Source organism: Scylla paramamosain, chromosome 24 (genome assembly GCF_035594125.1).
Source record: "Scylla paramamosain isolate STU-SP2022 chromosome 24, ASM3559412v1, whole genome shotgun sequence".
Lineage (NCBI taxonomy): Eukaryota > Metazoa > Arthropoda > Malacostraca > Decapoda > Portunidae > Scylla > Scylla paramamosain.
In genome coordinates, this window is record NC_087174.1 from 2,458,163 (window position 1) to 2,479,316 (window position 21,154).

General features: G+C 41.2%; 2 protein-coding genes across 3 annotated transcripts; one reads left to right on the plus strand and one right to left on the minus strand.

Annotated features, from left to right (window-relative positions):
- Positions 1-1,928: 1,928 nt before the first annotated feature.
- LOC135112567 (tektin-3-like) lies at positions 1,929-8,342 on the minus strand. The gene is made up of 10 exons (XM_064027025.1): positions 8,231-8,342; positions 7,395-7,515; positions 7,078-7,217; positions 6,706-6,787; positions 6,104-6,336; positions 5,808-5,917; positions 5,456-5,604; positions 4,894-5,116; positions 4,609-4,763; positions 1,929-4,224 (listed from the first exon to the last, which is right to left on the minus strand). The coding sequence occupies exons 2-10, from the start codon at positions 7,487-7,489 to the stop codon at positions 3,999-4,001; spliced, it is 1,413 nt and encodes a 470-aa protein (XP_063883095.1). The 5' UTR covers positions 7,490-7,515; positions 8,231-8,342; the 3' UTR covers positions 1,929-3,998.
- A 6,283-nt stretch (positions 8,343-14,625) lies between these two features.
- Positions 14,626-18,191, plus strand: LOC135112570 (ubiquitin-ribosomal protein eS31 fusion protein). 2 transcript variants are annotated; one of them, XM_064027029.1, is made up of 5 exons: positions 14,626-14,694; positions 15,858-15,969; positions 16,238-16,324; positions 17,112-17,242; positions 18,034-18,191. In XM_064027029.1, the coding sequence occupies exons 2-5, from the start codon at positions 15,867-15,869 to the stop codon at positions 18,175-18,177; spliced, it is 465 nt and encodes a 154-aa protein (XP_063883099.1). In that variant the 5' UTR covers positions 14,626-14,694; positions 15,858-15,866; the 3' UTR covers positions 18,178-18,191. The 2 variants fall into 2 exon arrangements, with proteins under 2 accessions (XP_063883099.1, XP_063883100.1); XM_064027030.1 differs by having other exon boundaries at positions 14,656-14,682.
- The last annotated feature ends 2,963 nt before the right edge of the window (positions 18,192-21,154 follow it).

Genomic DNA, 21,154 nt, shown 5'->3' on the forward strand with positions numbered 1-21,154 from the left:
AACAAACAGGCTCACGTGGCACGCTTTTCCATCCAGCATTAAACTACCTACATGATTTTTTTGTTTTTTTTTTTCATATTGTGCTATTCCGTCATTTACGTTTTTTTTTTCCTGTTTTACCCAGCTGTTTCTAGACATGCAGTGTGTGTGTGTGTGTGTGTGTGTGTGTGTTGTCCTGTCTTTCATTTTACAGGGCTTGGGGAGAAGGCGCACGACCGAAAGGTGTGAATTGTGTTAGTTGATCCTCTTCTTGTAAGTCAACCGCCACCCTTTTTATGGAAGCTTTTACATGCCAATGAGTTAATCGGCCAAGGCACAAGAGATGGAAGGCTGAGTGGGGGGAAAGGCACGCACTGGCTCAATCACTTAGTGGCTGGAGTCTACAGTGGCTGGCCCGTATTCTGAAATACTTCAGCGGCGCACCTCCACTACTTTCCAAAGGCTTTATTTGAATTTACACAGGTTTTCAAAGATGTTTTTCAGGGTTCCAGTGACAGATTAATAAGGTTTCTACACTCATAGTTGAAGTGAAACACGGATACCGTATAACAACTATTCCATGGTTAGCTAACCCTCACATAACCACACACGACACTCACATGGCCCCAGCGCTTCACACACACACACACACACACACACACACCTATTATTACACACGAAGACCTTCATGACCTCAGGGTCTCCCAGTACACACACACACACACACACACACACACACACACACACACACACACACCTTACTACGATAAATGAATTTAAGACAAAGCGAGATAGAAATAAATATGGAGACGGGACAGCACGAGCATAGCTCTTTGCCTGTATGTCACAACTAGATAAATACAACTAGGTAAATACTCGTACACACACACACACACACACACACACACACACACACACTATGGCCAACATGTATTTTTCGTGAGAATCCTTATATAGAGTAGAAAAGGAGGAAGGGAAAAGAAAGAGGTAGGGGAAGAAGGAGGAGGGGGAGGAGGCGATTTTTCTTTCTTTATATATATATATATATATATATATATATATATATATATATATATATATATATATATATATATATATATATATATATATATATATATATATATATATATATATATATATATATATATATATACAGTATTGTAAGTGCAATCATTCTTTAACACATATTGGCACACCCCACATACTGCATTGCCAACTAGAAGTGAACTGACCTATGCAGTCTGCTACCTGTAGTTTCTATATATTGTCTAGCTATTTTTCTTCCTCTGCTTCTCTTCTTTTCCTCCTTCACTTGATTTGAAGTCAAGACAGTGGAGAAAATGGTATAATCTTACAAAGTTATAATGAGACTCCACCTTGAATATATTCACAGTATCCTTGTCTTGCCTACTCCCTTCCCTACACAGCAGGAGGTCTGCAGCTCCCAATCACTTCTCCTCTTGTGTCATATAATAATAGATGTTTCAGTTTTACTCAAATCACTTTAAAGTGATTCATTCAATAGTACTCCTCAATATCACTATTCTGCTCTAAAAAAAAAAGCTCATTTGAGAAGAAATTTCCAGATCTTCATATTACATATTACATTAAGTTTTGCCTTTCCCTATGCAAGGACATGCTCTGACTGAGCTAAATTCTTCTCTCCAACACTATAGATAAGGGAATGATTACTGCATGATAAATCCCTCCCTATCCTACAACCCATAGCCTGTCAAGTGTGTCTCCATCGTATTTCATTGCATTTCTACGTTCTTTTCACCATAGTACTCGTAGCAATGTTTGAGACCTCGGTAAGCTCTCCCAATCACACTTGCAAGCTTTATAATGCCTGGTATCTTAAGATTTCAGTAGATGTGCAAGACATTTTTTTCCGGATGCACAATGTCTATAAAGATTATTTCATCTGCATTAAGATAATAAAACAGCAATAATTATTAGCTCTATTATTTGTTGACAATTTCAAAGTACAGTGTAGATAGATGGCTGAACTATATAGTGCAAGATTAAGACATTCCTGGTGCACTCAAGGTCCAACAGTTTTATAACTCCTTAAGACTAACCTCTTAACCTCTTCCCCATAACATGACACCTCACGTTTGTCCAGCCCCTTGGACGGAAATCACTACATGAACAGACATCCTTCACGGGTGATTTTGGGTGCAACAAAGACCACTTACATCATCCATGAGGAGTCCATGAGGAGCATTATTACAACTTAGTCTATGGTGCTCATTACTAACAGTGTGTGGTGCACATCTAACTAGTGTGTTAGGTGCCATCACAGTGGGTCATTAAAGCACTGAATAAGTCACTATTTTTCACCATGAGGCACACGTGGTAGAGTACAAACTGGTGATGACTATGCTTTTATTATATTGGCAAAAATCTCTCAAAATGTAAACTATATTCCAAGACTGAAACTACAGTCACTGTTAATCAGCAAAACTTCCTCCATAAAGAGAAGCACAAAAGCAGCAATTCTAAAAGTGATGCCTAGCCTGACAGCATCACTGAAACAAGAATTTATTTCAAGATGGGCTAAATTTGCCGTGAGAGGCAGCCTCACCCAGGTGCAAGCCCATGTCAGGTCTGCCACAATGGGGTGCTTTTCTGACCAATCAAGCTATAGGTGATCACCAAGGCCTGGGCTGATATTTGGTCAGCCTCAAATTTCTTAGTGCTACATAAAATCTTCCTGTATTAGCTAATCAGTACTTTAAGACTATTTGCTAGTGTTGCAATCATACACTATGAAGAGACACTTTTCAAACAAAACCTCTAAACATATATTCTTCTTCTCAATGTACACAAAGGTCAGTAACTTATCCTCAGATTAATTCACTTCCACAGAGCATTGCAGTCATTCTGCATACGAGATTTCTCCACTCTCTCTACCATACGGTGTTGTCAGTATACAGTGTTGTCATTCTGCTTACACTCTTCTTCACACATTTCTGTCATTTCATCATTATTGTCAAGCTTCACCATCTATTGCTATATCCTGGTGATGCAAATATGAGAGATTTATCCACTACAGTAGAGATTGTTACAAAGACGTTCTACATGTACAAAATATGGAAGTCAGATATTGTGGCAGTGTTTGCTTGCAGCTTTGGTCAAGTTTTGTTCCCTAAAAGCTAGCAGACTTATTGCCAGCTGTTTTAATGCTATCCATTTGATTCCACTATTCACCACAGGAAAAAAACAGGCAAGCCCAGGACATACTAAAAATTGGTTAAAAGACTAATGTTGGCCATGTAATAAGTACCCCAAAAGCTGGAAATTAGTCAATAAATAATTCCATGTGCTATTCTCATTTTCCCTTTTCCTGATTCTTTCATTTTATTTTTCACATAATAAGTACAGGTTGCACCACTTCACAAAACTGAAGGAAGTCAGTGTGCCATGAGTACTTGGTTACATTATAAAACTCATTACTCATACAGGAAGGGAGGTTTCAAGACAATTACCCTCCAATGTAGATAATCCTTTTGATATTTCCTTAAGGATTGGCACCTCATTTTTCTTATTGCTCTAGGCCAGTGCCTCTCTTACATGAAAAAAAAAAAACTGGGTTCTTTGTGAATATCCTAAGTCTCACTGCAATAAAGATCTACTTTTTAAAGAGATGTAAATACTCGCACACAAGAAACATCACAATGTTTATTGGTTTAAGGAATGTTTACTGAAAAAAATAATAAAACTGCATACTATATTTCCTCACGTGAATGGTCTAAACTATTGTTGCCCCATTATTGTGAATAAGCTAACTATATTCACCTTAATCATCTGTAATGAGATCAGCAGCCTTGCACTTCTTTTTAGGTTATGTAGCCTTATCAGCTTACAGGAAACATACCTTCATCAATGTGTGAACAAGTTATGTGATCTTAGGAGAGTAGCCTACAGCCAAGGTTTAGGTAATAATTCCATGAGCATGACTACTGGTCTTGGTGGATGGAGCATCATCTGGTGTGGTATGGTCTGAAGCGGATGCGTTAGTACAGAGTGAAGTCAACAAGGTGTGGCTGTGACAGGGGAAAACTCTTCCGAATGGAGAGACATTTGTCACGGTCGATGTAAAGGGAGTTGGTCTTGACACCAATGTCGTGGTCAAGCCGGGCGCGGGTCTGGGCCAGGCGGTGAAGGGAACTCTCTGCCTCAGATAGCTTTATCCGTAGGGACTCCACACTCTCACTTAATTCTTGCACTTCTCTCACCATCCTGTGAAAATAATACATCTCAGACACAAACAAAGGGCAGACATGCATATGTTAAAGGTGTAACCTTATATTTTACTTAGGTTATCAGACAATTATATCTAAATCAAAAACTATTGATAGAAGGACACAAGACAAGATTTATATTGCAAACTGATCATAAGAAGTTAACAGAATGATTTCCACCTGACTTTCAACTCATAACTGCCTTTCTGACATACATAGGGAGATAATTTGCATAAGTAGTAATGAACAATAACCATTTCTCCTTTCCTGATGCATATAACAAATTTATTTTTGAGCAGAATGTGTTCAAGTCACTGCAAGAAGAGCATGTCTATTTAGATAATGTAAATACAGTACAATGTTGTGGGAATGTATTTGTGACCTGTGCTGGGGAGGATCCCTGCAGAGCTCCATCTCTGGGCGATGTGTGCGGCCCTCCAGCCTGGTTTGGGCCACCTTCAGTGGAGCAGACTTGTCCAGAATGGCCTTCTTGAGCAGATCAATGTGACGCTCCAAGTCATTCATTTCACGTTGTACCTGAACAATATGACATGAATGAGAAGACAGTTGAAAGCTTCAGCTAATTTTGTTCCTCACTAAAGAGGAGAGAAGATATGATATTTTTACTTTTGAGTATATTTTTTCACTTCAACCAATAAATCCTCACCTTGTCTCGGTGTCCAAGAAGTTTGTTCCTGGTGTCATTGCTCTCGCCCAGCCTGTGGGTTAGTGCCGTGTTGGAGGAAGACCATGATGTCCACATATCTTGGTGGGTGGCTGCTATCAAGCTGTCTACGTCTTGCCGTGCCCTCTGAGAGCCGCTCCTCTCACTCTGACTCTGCTGAATGTTGCGATTGGTGTGCTCCGCCCAGGTCTCTGGAACACTCACTCTGCAAGACAAATCACACACCTGATGATATCTGTAGTGTGATCAAATCAACTCCACAAGAGAACCACACCCCCTGCCATGTTGTACAATCATGTACATCATATTCTGTCAGTCCTTTGACAAATATGACTCAGTGACAGGTAACGTATAAATAAGTTGGCATATGCCTCTACTAATTATCTGAAGTCCTGATGTATTTACTTGTATGTGAACAGGAATAAGTGGACTGGGATGATGTGATCTACAGAAGACTGACCTGCTGGTGCCTTTAAAATGTTCAGTCATTTACGATATATGAAAGTGAATCAGAATACCCCTTAATAATACTAAGTCAGCTTACGTGTTGTCGACCCTCTCAATGCCTGGATAGTAGGTGATGGCTGGAGAGTGGTTGTAGAGGGAGTGCTGCGTGGAGTCAATGACAAGGGCATGGTTCTTGTTCATCGTGTCGTGTTCCAAGTCCTGCCGTGCTGCGCGGTTTCGAGTCAGCTAAGAGAGCAGGTCAAGGTCAGACTTTGGAAAATGCTAGATATAAAATAAAATCAGATTTGATTTTCATACATTCAGTATCCAATCTTATTACAAAATGTGTTCGCATGAATGTTTTGAATAACTCCAATACTCATTTTTGTTCAGTGTTAGCCTGTCCATCATGAGAACAGTCTGATGTGCTTGCTGGCCTGATGAACTACCTGGAGGTTGACTCGATCCAGGAGGTTCTTCATGCGAGCCTGGCAGTCCTTGATCATGTCCACCTCACGTAATAAAGACTCCTCAGGATGGTCACGCACCAGATCAATTCCTGACCAGGCATGTGAAGGTAATATACACCAGTAACATTTCATAAGATTAGAATCCTTCACTCTAATTCTAATATCAGATGTAATAAGACCCAGCTTCTTCTGACATCTTCACACATATCATTACTTTCCTGTGGGCACTGCCTCATACCTGCATTAACAAAAAAAATCTCTGAACAGGGACCCACCTTGCCTGTTTTCTCTGAAGTACAAGCACTCCTTTGTGACATGGAGTGGATTCTCAGTGTCTTTGAGGGCGTGCTCCAGCATCCTGCGAGAGTCATTTAGCCGGTTGGTCTCTGCCAGCATCCTGTCCAGCTCCTGCATCAGCTCACTTCGCCAGAAGGTGATGTCACTCACCCTCTCCCCAAGTCGTTGTGAGCTCTCCCTCTGTGCGATGTTGGTGCGGTCATACGTGAAACTGTGCAAAGTAAATGCAGAAAAGTAGTCTGCCTCTGTTTATTAGAGAAATTATTTTCACAGAAAATTATTATTATTTGTTGAGGAAAAATCATCCTTATTGTGTATTCATACATCAGAAGAAGCTTCAGAAATGTTAAAGCTTTAAGAAGTCAGTCCCTACTAGTCATCTGGCTCTCCTCCACTGCACTGTTACACATCATAAAAGTCATTGATATTGTAAAGAATACAAATTTAAGTTATTCAGTTCTAGTAAATGTTACGATACACAAATGGATTGATGGGTTTATGGAGAATCAGTGGTCTTCCCCTGTGGGAGGGGTGTCTAGTAGCTGGTTTATTGACCTATCATATAGCTGAGGAAACCCACCCCACCAGCCTGACAGCATCATCTCTCACACGCTCTGAGACGCCCCTTGTGGCCTCTGCATCGCTGTAGTGATCCAAGTTACCTGTGTGTTAGGCAGAAATGTACATGAAGTTCAGGATACGTGATATTCAAAATTAAATGCTTAATTCATCACATACTGAGCAATGTTCATAATCAGCAACTGTCCATGGGTGGATATGAATAGTGACAGCATTGCTGCTAATCAGCAGGAAAGGGATGAGATAGAAATTAACTAGTATATTGAAATGCCATAGTCATATCTGACAGTGCTGGAAAGATTTAGTGTCTGAGATTTTCTGTAAATGACAGAACTAGAGACAGATAATGAGCCATAATGTTGCTGTTTCCTACTCTGTGACCAGTCAGCAGGTGTGTAGCGGGTCTTCATGGTGGCAGTGGCAGAGGTGAAGATGTTGGGAAATCTGATGGAGTCAAGGACACGGCTTTCTGTTGGGTAGGAGCGGCTCAGGGTGGGCGGCACCAATGACAGGCTGCAGACAGGGTCATGATAAGTCTGGAAGCTCTACTCAGCTCTTTAACACAAATACATTTGTTGAAGTGTGTTGCATGGCACAGTGAGGATCAGCTTACAGTTTTATTCAGCATCAGTACTTATCACCTGTACTGTACACAATATGCATATGCAAGAAGGTCTGTGGCAGTCTGACCTTTGTTCAAATGGCCTGGTGTCAACTGTCTTCATTGCCACTGTTTTGTTGAGGGCAGCAGGAGGCAGATGGGACAGGGCTGGCATTCCAGACATCTTGTTTGTTTGCTTTTTGATGATACCTGTGAATAATATGAAATTTAGGATTCTTTTTACCAAAACTTAGATACAATGGGAACACACTAACTTATATTCAACATGGCAAAAATTGTGTCACATTAATGCTGGCAGTAAGTGAATGTATGCTAACCTGCTTCTCAAGAGTAGCAACTTCTTCATTCTCTTAAAATTTTTATGATTGTCTAGATTTTTTTTTTCTGTACACTTTTAACTTTTACAGTCACCTAAATGCTACTGTGGATGTCTCGAGAAAAAAGCTCAGAGATGAGGCTTGGAAAAAAAAGGAGTCTTCATAATTACCCACCACTGCACTTCCCTTACACCCAGTCACCACATTCAGTGCACCCTTCACATTCAGAGCAGCCTTCTTGTACACTGCACATCACCAAACACCACTCCCTGACACTGCCACACAGTCCATTAAGTCATCTACTTTATGAGAGAGAGAGAGAGAGAGAGAGAGAGAGAGAGTATATACATACAACTACATTAGGGTTGCCATACGTCCGGATTTTCCCGGACATATCCGGAAATCAGATAATGAAATCTGCGTCCGGGGGATTTTTGAAAATCCCTGAAATGTCCGGAATTTCACTTTCCATTATTACTAACTGTTAAAAAATCACATTTATTAAATTTCCTTGGGTTGAAATGATGAGAGAGAGAGAGAGAGAGAGAGAGAGAGAGAGAGAGAGAGAGAGAGAGAAAAGGGTTCACCAAGTAGCAGCTGCTTAGGATTGGTTTCGATCTGACGTGTATAGGTCCTGTATGAAGTCGATGCTTGCAGCTTTCCCAACGCCGCCTCACTTGACGTCGCGCTCGCGCCCCGGTCTTTCACCTGCTCTGATAGGGGTCAGCTTGGATTACTGTTTGCGGCCTTGTGACCTCGTCATTACAAATATTACTTGTTCTTGTCAAGATGCCCAAACGAAAGTGTAAATTCACTGCAGAGATGCAGAACAAACTCTCGTGCTTCAAAAAAATTAATTCACATGTTTTCCAGTATCATATCAGGACCATAATCAGGTGTTAGTGAAGGTGTCCGGAATTTTGATAGTTCATATATGGCAACCCTAACCTACATACTACAAATCATCAAAACTGATTCTGTGTGCTCCTCCAAAAAAAAAAAAAAAAAAAAAATCAAGTTGATAATTATCTTCTACATAATTAATAGCAGATTGTACAGTTGGATAAGGCCACACTGCTTATTATATTGTATGGAATTACTGTGCCCAGACATCATGTCCATGTGATCATGCTGTAAAGCATTATGGTAGTCTTGTTCCTCAGTCCACATTTTCGCAGCAGCATGACAGATTTTGAGGATAAAATCAGCCATGTTCAAAGCAGAATAATTAATAGCTAATTCAAGATTTTGCAAAATTATAAGTTGTGTGTTTCAGAATTTACCAGTATTTCAAGAAACAGCGCGTGTCTGTCTTACTGAGATGACCTGGGACCGTACCCTCCACTCAAGTCTCGATCATCTGGTGCACGTTTTCAGTGAAAGATCAGTCTGGGCCTGGTATTTTAAGTAAAATGCAAAACTGCTGATTAGGGGTGCCCATTACAACAATCTCAATACAGTCTGGCTTCATTGCTTACCTTAAAAGTTTGTTACAAGTACACCATGCCTCGCTCAAATGAATTTCTTACATATTATTTATTTATTTATCATTTATACTTATTTATTAAAGACCGTATGGTTAATTTCTTATTCCATGTCAAATATTACATCAAAGATTGTCATTGGTGCAAGGTAGTCAGGTACAACTAAATACATAGTGGAGAAACTATGAACGAGTTACAGTCAAAGTAAGCAAGAGCACCTCTGGATGGGATGCGTGTGTGAGGCGAGGTCAGTTTCAGTCAACAGAGCTGCGTGACTATTGATCTCAGCGGCCGCCCTTCTGTCTCCTCCCTCTTTCTTTCCCCCTGCCCCTATCCCTGCCCCTGTGTTTTCACTGTCAGCATTTTGCCTCACGCCGCAGTGACCGGCACATTTTCAGGCGACCTTCACATGCCTCGCGGGGCCTGTACACCTGCGCGAGGGCGCGGTCCCTGAAGACTTTTTTTTCTTACATTTTCTTGTAGGGAATTTTTGTAATGTTTATTCGTAATTATATATTTAGCGTGATACTTGAGAACCTTCCATGATTATAATATGATGAAGAAAACGACGACTTTCTCATTATCACCAGATCGTGTGTACTTATAAGAGTTTTAACAGGTCATTTTTATTTTAAAATTTGGTTTCTCCTAAAAGATTTACTTGAGACACGCAAGACCCGACACAGTTCTGGAAGGCCTGGGATCGATAGAGTACTACGCCTTGGACCAGCTGTTAGTATTAATTTCCCCATGAGGAAAAGCAGCTCAGAATGCGTCTCGGTATTCCCCGCGTGCTGCAAAAGGGGATTAGCTGGAACGGCGCGGAAGACTGGGAACCCTTGCCATGCTTCTCTTCTTCCCTTTTTTTTTTTTCTTTCTCTTATGCGTGAAGACTGGCTAAGGCCACAAAGAATATTGGAGAAGGGAAGGGGGACCCGGTAAATTGCCAACCCACCAAAGAAAAAATGAAAAAAAAAAAAATAAATATAAACTGGAAGCCAAATTAGTTGCCGAGCTGTCCTGTTACTCCACTCTTGAAACAGATTAGGTTTTAGAAAGAGAAAAAGAAAACAGGTAGAGAATTCCCATCTGCCAATGAAGAGGGTGAGATAATTAATACGCATAATGGGATACATTAAACTTTCATTGAAATAAGGATGAACTGTTTTTCTTTGGCCTTTTTTTTTTTTTCTTTTTCTTCTTTCCTTGAGTGTTACCTCGCATGTCTAAGGAGGGCGATTTTTTACACCATACAATTTTATTATTATTATTATTATTATTATTATTTTTGTTGTTGCTGTTGTTGTTGTTGTTGTTGTATTGTTATCATCATTAATACTACTACTATTATTATTATCTTCATCATTATTATCATCATTATTTTTACTACTTCTACCACCACCACCACCACTACTACTACTACTACTACTACTACTTCTAGTCTAGAAAATTAAATGTAATGTATATTTATAACCAAATTATATTGTGCCAGATATACAGAGCGAGATATACAAAATCACGTGAGCAAACACACACACACACACACACACACACACACACACACACACGACATTTAAAACTAAGGAAAATAGCTAAACGGTAAATAAGAGGAGGAAATTAGGTACGTTAGGAGGAAGCAAGTGTGACACAGCGAGCTAGTTACAAAAGCTGTATTACCAACGCAACAGCAGGCGGCGGTGAGGCAGCAACAGAAGGCAAGCTGCGGGGAAGGAGCGAGGCGAGGCACTACAGGAAAGCGAGGCACGACCACACTGAACACTGCGCCTGACCAAGATACTACAGCCACTACCCTCCTCCCTCCTGCTCCTCTTTTCCTCTCTTTCTTGACCTGCGCTACTGTCCACTCTCTCTCTCTCTCTCTCTCTCTCTCTCTCTCTCTCTCTCTCTCTCACGAAATCCGAGCACCATCACCACCTTAGTGTTTCCTCCTATCTCTTCCCTCTAAGCTCACGATGTTATTTATTTTTCATCAGTCTCCCCGTCATTTATCACATCACTCATCTGAATGTAATCTCTACGCATGCCAATAATATACTTAATTCATCGAGTGTCTCTGTTTGTGCCCCCTCCCCATGCTGGCGTCCATTCATGAGATTGCCAATTCGTTAACGTTTGTTGCTCGTGATCAATGTAATGCATACGCCGAGGAGCGCATGGCATCGCCCTCTCGTCATCACCATTCCCGGGGGCACTGCTGGTGAACGTTCACGGGGAGATCCCTGCAGTCCAGCCCGGTGTTGTTAAATAACTCCCAGCAAGATCGATGAGGTTCGTTCATCCACTTGCCATGCAAACGTTCTCTCTGTCTCCAGTAAGGACTGTATCACAGAGAGACCGATGACCTGCATCATCTTGCCGGAGGCGTGCCACACGCCCGTAATCATAGCCAAGTTGTTGCTCGCACGCAATAGATAATTGCAGACGACACGCCTTGGTTCAGCCTCACTGTACAGTCGTTGCCTTCACACGTGGTCGCTTTAGTAATGCCTCTTGGTTTTGTTGAGGTTCAGCAGCCGCAGTCATACTAGAAATTGCACATTTTAACAATGCACGTAACTAGCAATAGCCTGGGGATCTCGTAACATCAAATCAGCAAGCTTCTAGCAGTCGAGAAGGATTTGATCACAGTCCATATACTTGTATGGACTGTGTATGGAATGAAGCGAGCCGTAGCCTCAGGCTGCTTCCCTGCCCTTTATGGTGACTGATACCACCAAGACTCTCAAAACCATAAACATAATCAATTAAGCATATCCTCTCTGACTTGTACCGCAAGCCACCATCCTGCCCTGACGCACCACACTGCAGGTGTCACTACACTTGTATGATGCACAACCTCAACAAAGGGCGTGAGCTCACATTTTCATAGATACAATAGAGAGGACTACTGATGTATATGTGTTTGTGACAATGTGTGGAAATATTGACAGAAAGACCTAAATTATATTGCTTCAGGTCTTTCCCAGAGCTGTAATAATTTATAATTTTCAGGCAGTAAACACGCATCGTGTATTCGAATCATACACATTTCGTTATATCCTTTCTAGTAGCAAGTTTGGCTTCATGTAGTGCAAGAGTGTATATTAGAGACATCCTGAGAATCGCCTCGCTCAATACCAAGGGGGCACAATATAACTCCCAGCGAGGTTGAGAAGTGACAAAACTTATAATATATTCTCGCCGCCTCTTCTAATTTATCGAGAGAAAATATCGGGGGTAGCAATAAGGGGGGAGAGATCGAGCCAGTAGCGTGCCAGTGTGACGTTTCTGCGTGACCTGGGAGCGTGACCTGGGACTGTCGTACAGTGTGTGTGCAGCAGTAGTATTGTGAACATGTACATTATGTCGGTGTTTACTTTTGCGTGTGTTTATTATTATTATTATTATTATTATTATTATTATTATCATTATTATTATTATTATTATTATTATTATCATTATTATTATTATTATTATTATTATTACTATTATTATTATCATCATCATCATCATCATCATCATCATCATCATCATCATCATTATCATCATAATCATCATCATCAATGTCATCATCATCATCATCATTAGTAGTAGTAGTAGTATTAGACTATCAGTGATGTATCGCGGTATTTTATAATAGGGCATTAACTTGTACTAGTCTTCCCTAAACATCTCTCATTCTCTACCATTCTCCCATCCCGCAGCTCAGACCGAGACCCAGAGAAATGTAAACAAACACACACGATCCAGCAGTCTCATTATGAATGAATTTGTTACCTATTAAGCCGCGATCGAGCTGTATCCGCACGCACAAGCAGGCAATTTGCCCACTGACTGGCTTAGCGCTTGTGCTTGCTAAAACACGGATAAAGTGCCTATTTTGGTAGTTGTGTGAAATCAACAGGCTGCCCACGCCCGGACGACCACTCTTGGCTGTTGTCCGGGTTTGACTGGGCCGGATCAACACCGTGTGAACCAACATTACATTTGTTCCCGTGGAATTAGCCCGGCTGCCAAGATCGAGAAGGTGTGGAAGAAAATCGGAGTTAACCAGCAGGACCAGACTCTGTCACACTTTAAGCTGGGAGAGGAGACCGCCCGCGACCAGTGGTGGTTGTCATGGCAACGCGAGACGCCAGTGACGCCGCACTGAGGAACGCGCTATCTCAGAAAACATTTGAAGAGAATTTCAAGAGACTTTACATAAAAATAGGATCTCCAGCCTAGTGTCCGAGCAGAATGGAAACGTGTACGAGAAGATGAAGACGAAAAAAACAGCGACTACAAAACAGAGGATATGAAATACCAGGGAGAAGTTCATCGCCACAACGTTGTCATCGATACGTGGAGAGCGCAGTTTTCTCAGTAGGACCACGTAAGGAAAAAAGAGTTGAAAACCTTGTCAGGGAACATCCGCGTGAGTCACCGCAGCGAGCCAGGAAGGTCATCGCAGCCAGGATCAAAGAATATATCCTTTGATCCAGAACGTAGCGAGGAGATGCGTGGTGTGTTGCTCATCACAAACTCTTGCAAAATAAGTGGTGTGTTGACATTATCGTAGACCAAGAGTGGATTACTTTCTATCTCGAGTCACGATCCTTATTCGACTTTTGTTATATACCTCCCGCAGATTCACAGTATTATAAAGATGTACCATTCGCTTCCATACAAGAAAAGTAAAGAACTCTGATGATATCGATAGATACGTATTAATTGGAGACTTCATTGCTCTTTGGTAGAACTGTCAGAATAGTTCCCTCTCAGGCAGGATTAGAATGATTCCCTCTCAGGCAGGGTTAGGATGATTCTCTCTCAGGCAGAGTTAAAACTATTCCCTCTCAGGCAAGATTGTAATGATTCCCTCTCAGACAGGGTTAGAATGGTTCCCTCTCAGGCAGGGTTAAAATAATTCCCTCTTAGGCAGGATTAGAATGGTTTCCTCTCAGGCAGGGTTAAAATTATTCCCTCTCAGACAGAATTAAAATGATTCCCTCTCAGACAGGGTTAGAATGATTCCCTCTCAGGCAGGATTAGAATGATACCCTCTCAGGCAGAGTTAGGGTGATTCCCTCTCAGGCAGGGTTAGGATGATTCCATCTCAAGCAGAGTTAAAATGATTCCCTCTCAGGCGGGAACACCAAATAATGCATCGTATGTTGGCTCCCCAGGTTTTCGGCTCCTCGCCCACGTAGAGGGACCGTTGAAGATTGTGTTGTATCATCCATAGAAGGGTGGTGAGTGGTGACAAGAAGAAAATCATAAATTTATCAGTCGAAATAGTATGCAGTTTATGAGGATGGAAGATAGTTCATTAATTGAATTATCAGTCGAAAATAAATTGTGATAATCTCGCGGTCTCTAAGATTTTTGTTTTTTCCTGTTTGTAATAATAATAGTAATTACCAATATTTTTATAAAATTTATATCTAAAAAATAAACACTATAATAACCGTAGCATTTTTGTATTATCAATTAATAATTATGAATTTCTTTGTTGAGGGAAGTATAGAGAACCATCGCACCGGCCTTTCCTTCCAGGCGGTCCATGAGTAGAGGTGCTTGTGGTAGTGAGTAGCCCTATGTTTTTGTTAAATTTAGTGGTTGGCCAGCCCTTTCTTTGTTTCTCGGTACAATTCTAGTTTGGCAGGTAATGCATAGGTGCAGCACAGTGTTGGGCGAGGCCGGAGTGAGGTGCAGCAGTGGCGGGCGAGGCGTGAGTTGTGCTGGTGGTGTGGTGGCCATGTGTTGATGTGCCGCCTCTTGCCCCCCACACTGGCCCATCACTTCCTAGCCACACATGGCCTCTCTAGTGACGCACAGTCGCATGTCACACCCTCAAAACTAGACGTGTACTGTACTAACTGGCGTAATATTGAATAAACTAGTGACCCTCAACCTCAATTCTCGAGTCATTTATATTTCGTTGTTTATTTCGTCTTTGGTCAGTTCACTAATGTATTGCTACCTTAAATGCACCACAAATATACAAAATATATACATTTGTTTGAATTTTGTAGTGTAGTAGTTTTCTTGGGAGCTATAATTCTTTATTGGTATTGTAAAGCAGACAATATTTTCCTACATGATTTATTTATTATTTTTATTTTTTTAATGATCTCCACAGGCTTACCAGTAACCAGCTAAACTTATTCTGAACATGCTAACCAGGTATAGTGTGTCTCAGAACGGTTGAATAATTTTATATACTTGTGTACCCCAAAGCATGTAATTTTGTATCTTGAGAGGCTAAATTTGATGTTATCTGAGATTCGCTGACCACCGAACTTCTAACCTAACCTTATCAAATCAATTTCGGCTTGTAATTATATTGTGCCATGGCTGGTCATCATTTTGGAAGCAGGACGTTTGGAGTGCTACAGTTAGGTTATGAGGGATTTCAGTGGTGATTGTTACTCATGGAGAATTGGGGTCCCAGGCTGGCAGGTTTCGCAGCCTTTCAGTACGAGTTGCCAGTTATGCATTTCTGTTGCAATGTTACCATGTTGGGCGAGCGAGGATACTGCCACACTGGATTAGCTGTATTAGCTGGTAACCTCTCCTGCCCAGCATAGCAGTTTCCTCGTCCAGCTTGTTAACGCTGCAACAGCATTCCTTGATTGGCAGCTCAAACTGGCAGGGTTTCGTCAGTTAGTCTGTTCGTCAGTTAGTCTGGTAGAAGATTGTGCTGGTTGAAATTTTACCATTTTAACGTTTTGCTTTCTCTCAACAGACCGCAGACATGCAGATCTTTGTGAAAACACTCACCGGGAAGACTATCACCCTCGAGGTTGAGCCTTCTGATACTATCGAGAATGTGAAGGCCAAGATCCAAGATAAGGAAGGTAAGATTTATTTAGACTGAACTTGGTGAAGATAGGTCTTTTTTGCCATGGTACTCCTTTAAAGAAACCAGTAAGTGCTAAAGTAGACTAGGCATATATTTTGTAGCAGTAAGAACTGAACTAGACTTGCATTTCTTTATTTTATAGTCAGATCACTGAAGTTCATGCAGAGATGTATTATGATAGTGGTGTTTTATTATGTTAGCTGGTGCTGCCTCTTCAGAATATAGTTCAAGGTGTTCATAGCCATTTTTCTACTTCCACTCAGGGATTCCTCCCGACCAGCAGCGACTCATCTTTGCGGGCAAGCAGCTTGAAGATGGACGCACTCTCTCTGACTACAACATCCAGAAGGGTGAGGCTTTAGTGTCTTGTTTGATATTGTTGCTGTAATCTCATAATTTTTTCTTCCCTCCAAATTGTCATCTCCCTGAAATGGACAGGCCAAGTCTGAACAGGATGGAGGACCACAGAAGTTCAGCTACTCAAGATTGCATTTTACCCAGCAGCTTGGGAGTTGAGATAAAATGCAGAGATGTTCTAAAGCAGGGGGTACTCAGCCTTTCACCTGCTAGGGGACCCTCAAAGCTGGTTCAGTGCAGTTGTGGGGCCCCCAAAGCTGGTTCAGTGCAGTTGGGCCACCCCACCAAAGCTGGTTCAATGAAGTTGCCCTCCCCCCTCTCCCAAAGCTGGTTCAATACAGTTAGGGGGCCCCCCAAATGCTGGTTCAAAGTGGTTGGGGCCCTATTCCTCCCTGTGCCATGCATTCAACCCCTTCCCAACTATGTCACCACAGGTTGATAGATAGAATCACATAGATAATTAGATAGGTAGATATCCCTTGGCTAAGCATAACAGTTGCAGCTCCTCTGTACTACTAGCCAGTGAGTGTGATTTTCCGTGATTTTTTTCCCCTCCCATCCTGTGCTCATGCCTCCCCAGGAGAGAACCACTGTTCTAAAGCATGTTAAAGCTGGTTGTCCTTCAACCTTTTAGCCTAAATGAAATTGAAAATTAATTGTGCAAAGTTTAAATCATACCCTTGGTGTTTGTATTTGACTAACAACTTGTGTGAAAATCTGCAGTTTCATTAGAGACAGTCCTCTTGCCAGTAGAAGTGATGTTCCTTTTTTGTTTTATAGAATCAACCCTTCACCTCGTGCTGCGTCTGCGTGGTGGTGCCAAGAAGCGCAAGAAGAAGAACTACACCACCCCTAAGAAGATCAAGCACAAGCATAAGAAAGTCAAGCTTGCAATGCTGAAGTACTACAAGGTATAACTCCTGCTGAATATATGTTGCCATACCATTTGCTGATGCAGAGACTTATAAAGGCATCCTGTTCAGTCATTTATCATAGTGTAATCCATATTTTTTTTTTTTTTTATATATCATTTATTGTAATGAAATTGTGTGATCATTGGTAACATTTAGCTTGTCAATTCCAGTACAGAGGCTACACTGCTAGAATATTATTTACTACAAGTACGAGACCACTGGTGATTAAAAACAATTCAAAACAAAGAAAACAACCACTTCAATGCTTATGAGGAAACTAATAATAATCTTTGGGCTTGGTTTTGATTCTCGTGTTTTCAAACTATTAAGGAAGCACTTCAACTTATCATTTCTGAGTGTTTGTGAGTTTAAATTAAACTCATTCATTCTTGATTTCCATGTGCAGCTTCATGATGTCTGAAATGCTCCTCTGCATGCATGTATTAATGACTCTGATAAGATATTTTCAGTGGGGTTTGGGTTTAGATCAGGGGAATTGGGTGACCAGACCTCCAAAAATCAGTTTGAGTGGTATAAACCCACATCAGAGCAGATTTAACCCAGTGATAAGGAGCTCTATGCTGAAAAATTCCTGTAAATTACTATGTTAAAGGGGTTAAGCAACCTTTTTAAACTATTCACCTTCCTACCATGTATCATTTTCATACACTGTTATTTTACATTGTAGTCAGATGAATCATGACTTCTCTTATCTCTTATTTCTTAATCAATCTTTGTATCTACTGGTCTCTTACCACGTGACACTAAAAGTCTTGTTTTTGTTCTAGGTTGATGACAACGGCAAGATCACCCGCCAGCGACGCGAGTGTCCATCTGACGAGTGTGGAGCCGGTGTCTTCATGGCTAACATGTTTGACCGTCAGTACTGCGGCCGCTGCCATCTGACTTACGTCTTCAACAAGCCTGAATAAAGGACTAAATGTGACTATTTGTTTTGTTCTCTACTTTGTTACCTATGTAATGCTGAACTGCTATGAAAAGAAATGAGTGGATGTATTAAGGTAAAAGGAATGGGTGAGTTTTAAATAAGGAGGGTGTGTTAGCATGGTTATTCATACAGTATAGAATCACAAAGTTTTGTACTGGCGTAGAAATATGCACCAAGTCATATCGGAAAGCATATTCCATTTAAAGATGCATAAAATGCTGATCAGCTTCCTCATTGACACAAGGGACAATGGCCCTCAAGACTCGGCAATGTTCCATCTAAATGATGAAAGAATCCCTCATTCAGTTTATCAGTACTGGCCAGCATAGCATCCCTTGACAGGAGGATGATCAGTTATGGTGAGAGTGATGAGTTAGAATACATGTGCTAATAACAGGAACATCCATTGACAGTTGATTATGAATGAAAAGCTTACAATGCACTTGACTGGAAATTTCCTACATAAAGGCATTTTACATTAAAGTTTGAGGCATCCAGCACCGTCACCTTTACATCTAGTTACAAGAGTATTTAACTTCAATATTTCTCTTCCCCAAATAGTATGAATTTCATAATAAATGCTATCCCCAAAATCTACAAGGATAACTTGTCTAGCAGTGCCGTCCCTTTACCCTTGCTTTTTTTTGCTAACCCCAGGTTGGTTCTTCTAGCAGATGAGAATCTGCAAAACTAATTATAATCATTAGCACCCAATAAAAGGTTTATATCATCAGCATAGATGGTGTATTGAAATTTATGACGCATTTATTATTTCATTTATGTAAATGAAGAGAATCGGTCCTAAAATTGATTTTGTGGTATCCCCCTTAGAAAGATATAGATTGTGAAGAAACATTACGAACTAATTGAGACCTATTACAAAGGTAGCTTCGAAAAAGTTGTAGTAGCAATCCCCTTATCCCTAGATATTTCAATTTATCTAACTGTATGTTGTAGTCTAGTGTTTCAAAAGCCTTAGAAAGATCATTAAAAATCTTGCTGCTAATTTTATTTATTTTTTATTATGTAGGAAGGACACTGGCCAAGGGCAACAAAAATCCAATAAAAAGAAAATGCCCACTGAAATGCCAGTCCCACAAAAGGGCCAAAGCAGTAGTCAAAAATTGATGAACAAGTGTCTTGAAACCTCCCTCTTGAAGGAATTCAAGTCATAGGAAGGTGGAAATACAGAAGCAGGCAGGGAGTTCCAGAGTTTACCAGAGAAAGAGATAAATGACTGAGAATACTGGTTAACTCTTGCGTTAGAGAGGTGGACAGAATAGGGGTGAGAGGAAGAAGAAAGTCTTGTGCAACGACGCTGCGGGAGGAGGTGAGGCATGCAGTTAGGAAGATCAGAAGAGCAGTTAGCATGAAAATAGCGGTAGACACTATCACCTCTGTTATGCGCTCAGCACACAAAGTAGTAGTCATTCCAAGGAAAATCAGCAAAATATCTCCTCAGGTCCCCCCAACTAGCAAAGGCAAAATGCCAGAGGCACCTTCGCTTAGGGGGATCCTGAGGAGGGATTGGAGCGATAGGACAAGATACAGATACGAGATTGTGATCAGAGGAGCCCAACGGAGAAGAAAGGGTGACAGCATAAGCAGAAGGATTAGAGGTCAGGAAAAGGTCAAGAATGTTGGGCGTATCTCCAAGACGGTCAGGAATACGAGTAGGATGTTGCACCAATTGCTCTAGGTCGTGGAGGATAGCAAAGTTGTAGGCTAGTTCACCAGGATGGTCAGTGAAGGGAGAAGAAAGCCAAAGCTGGTGGTGAACATTGAAGTCTCCAAGAATGGAGATCTCTGCAAAAGGGAAGAGGGTCAGAATGTGCTCCACTTTGGAAGTTAAGTAGTCAAAGAATTTTTTATAGTCCGAGGAATTAGGTGAGAGGTATACAGCAGAGATAAATTTAGATTGAGAGTGACTCTGTAGTCGTAGCAAGATGGTGGAAAACTCGGAAGATTCAAGAGCGTGGGCACGAGAGCAGGTTAAGTCATTGCGCACATAAACGCAGCATCCAGCTTTGGATCGAAAATGAGGATAGAGAAAGTAGGAGGGAACAGAAAAGGGGCTACTGTCAGTTGCCTCTGACACCTGAGTTTCAGTGAGGAAAAGAAGATGAGGTTTAGAAAAGGAAAGGTGGTGTTCTACGGACTGAAAATTAGATCTTAGACCGCGAATGTTGCAGAAGTTAATGAAGAAAAAGATGAGGGGGGGTGTCAAGACACTTAGGGTCGTCGACAGAAAGGCAGTCCGACCTGGAGACATTTATGGTCCCCTCCCCAGATGGGCACTCCGAGGCTGGTGTAGGAGTCGCCATGATGATTTTGAATTTTTTTGGGTGAAGGGTGTGTGTGTTATTAGGTGCTTGTAGTTTTGTGTGGAGGAAGAGAGTTGTCTTTAGAGGGCAGGCTGTGACTGCCTCCTTGTGTTGTGAGACAGAGGGAAACGTTCAGTGAGGTCACAGCTGGGTTTAATGATACTATCCTTGCATTGTTGCTTCTGCTACTACTACTAATATCCTTGTTTTACTACTACTAGTACTACTACAACTATCTACCATATCCTTGCCTTGCTACTACTACTACTACTACTATTACTACTACTACTAGTAATACTTAATTTCGAACTACGACAGCCACAGTTCCTTCCACTATCGCTACTACTTTTGTTCCGTGTACAACAACTACAGTTTCTGCCGTACAGCTGCCCTCCCCTGCTACTGGCAACATACAGCCGTGACGGACGGAAGGCTATCCAAACGTAACAATTGATTCTACGTAAAAATTCCAAAAGAAATATTGAATTTGGTCACCGTAATGTGACGTCAGGAAAACAAATCGTTGCTATGGATACTGAGTCAAGCCTTGGGAAGAAAACTTGTAGAAGATATATTGCTATTTTAATTTTCTTTACTTTTAGGTTATCAGTTGGAATAGACTTATTTCTTACATAT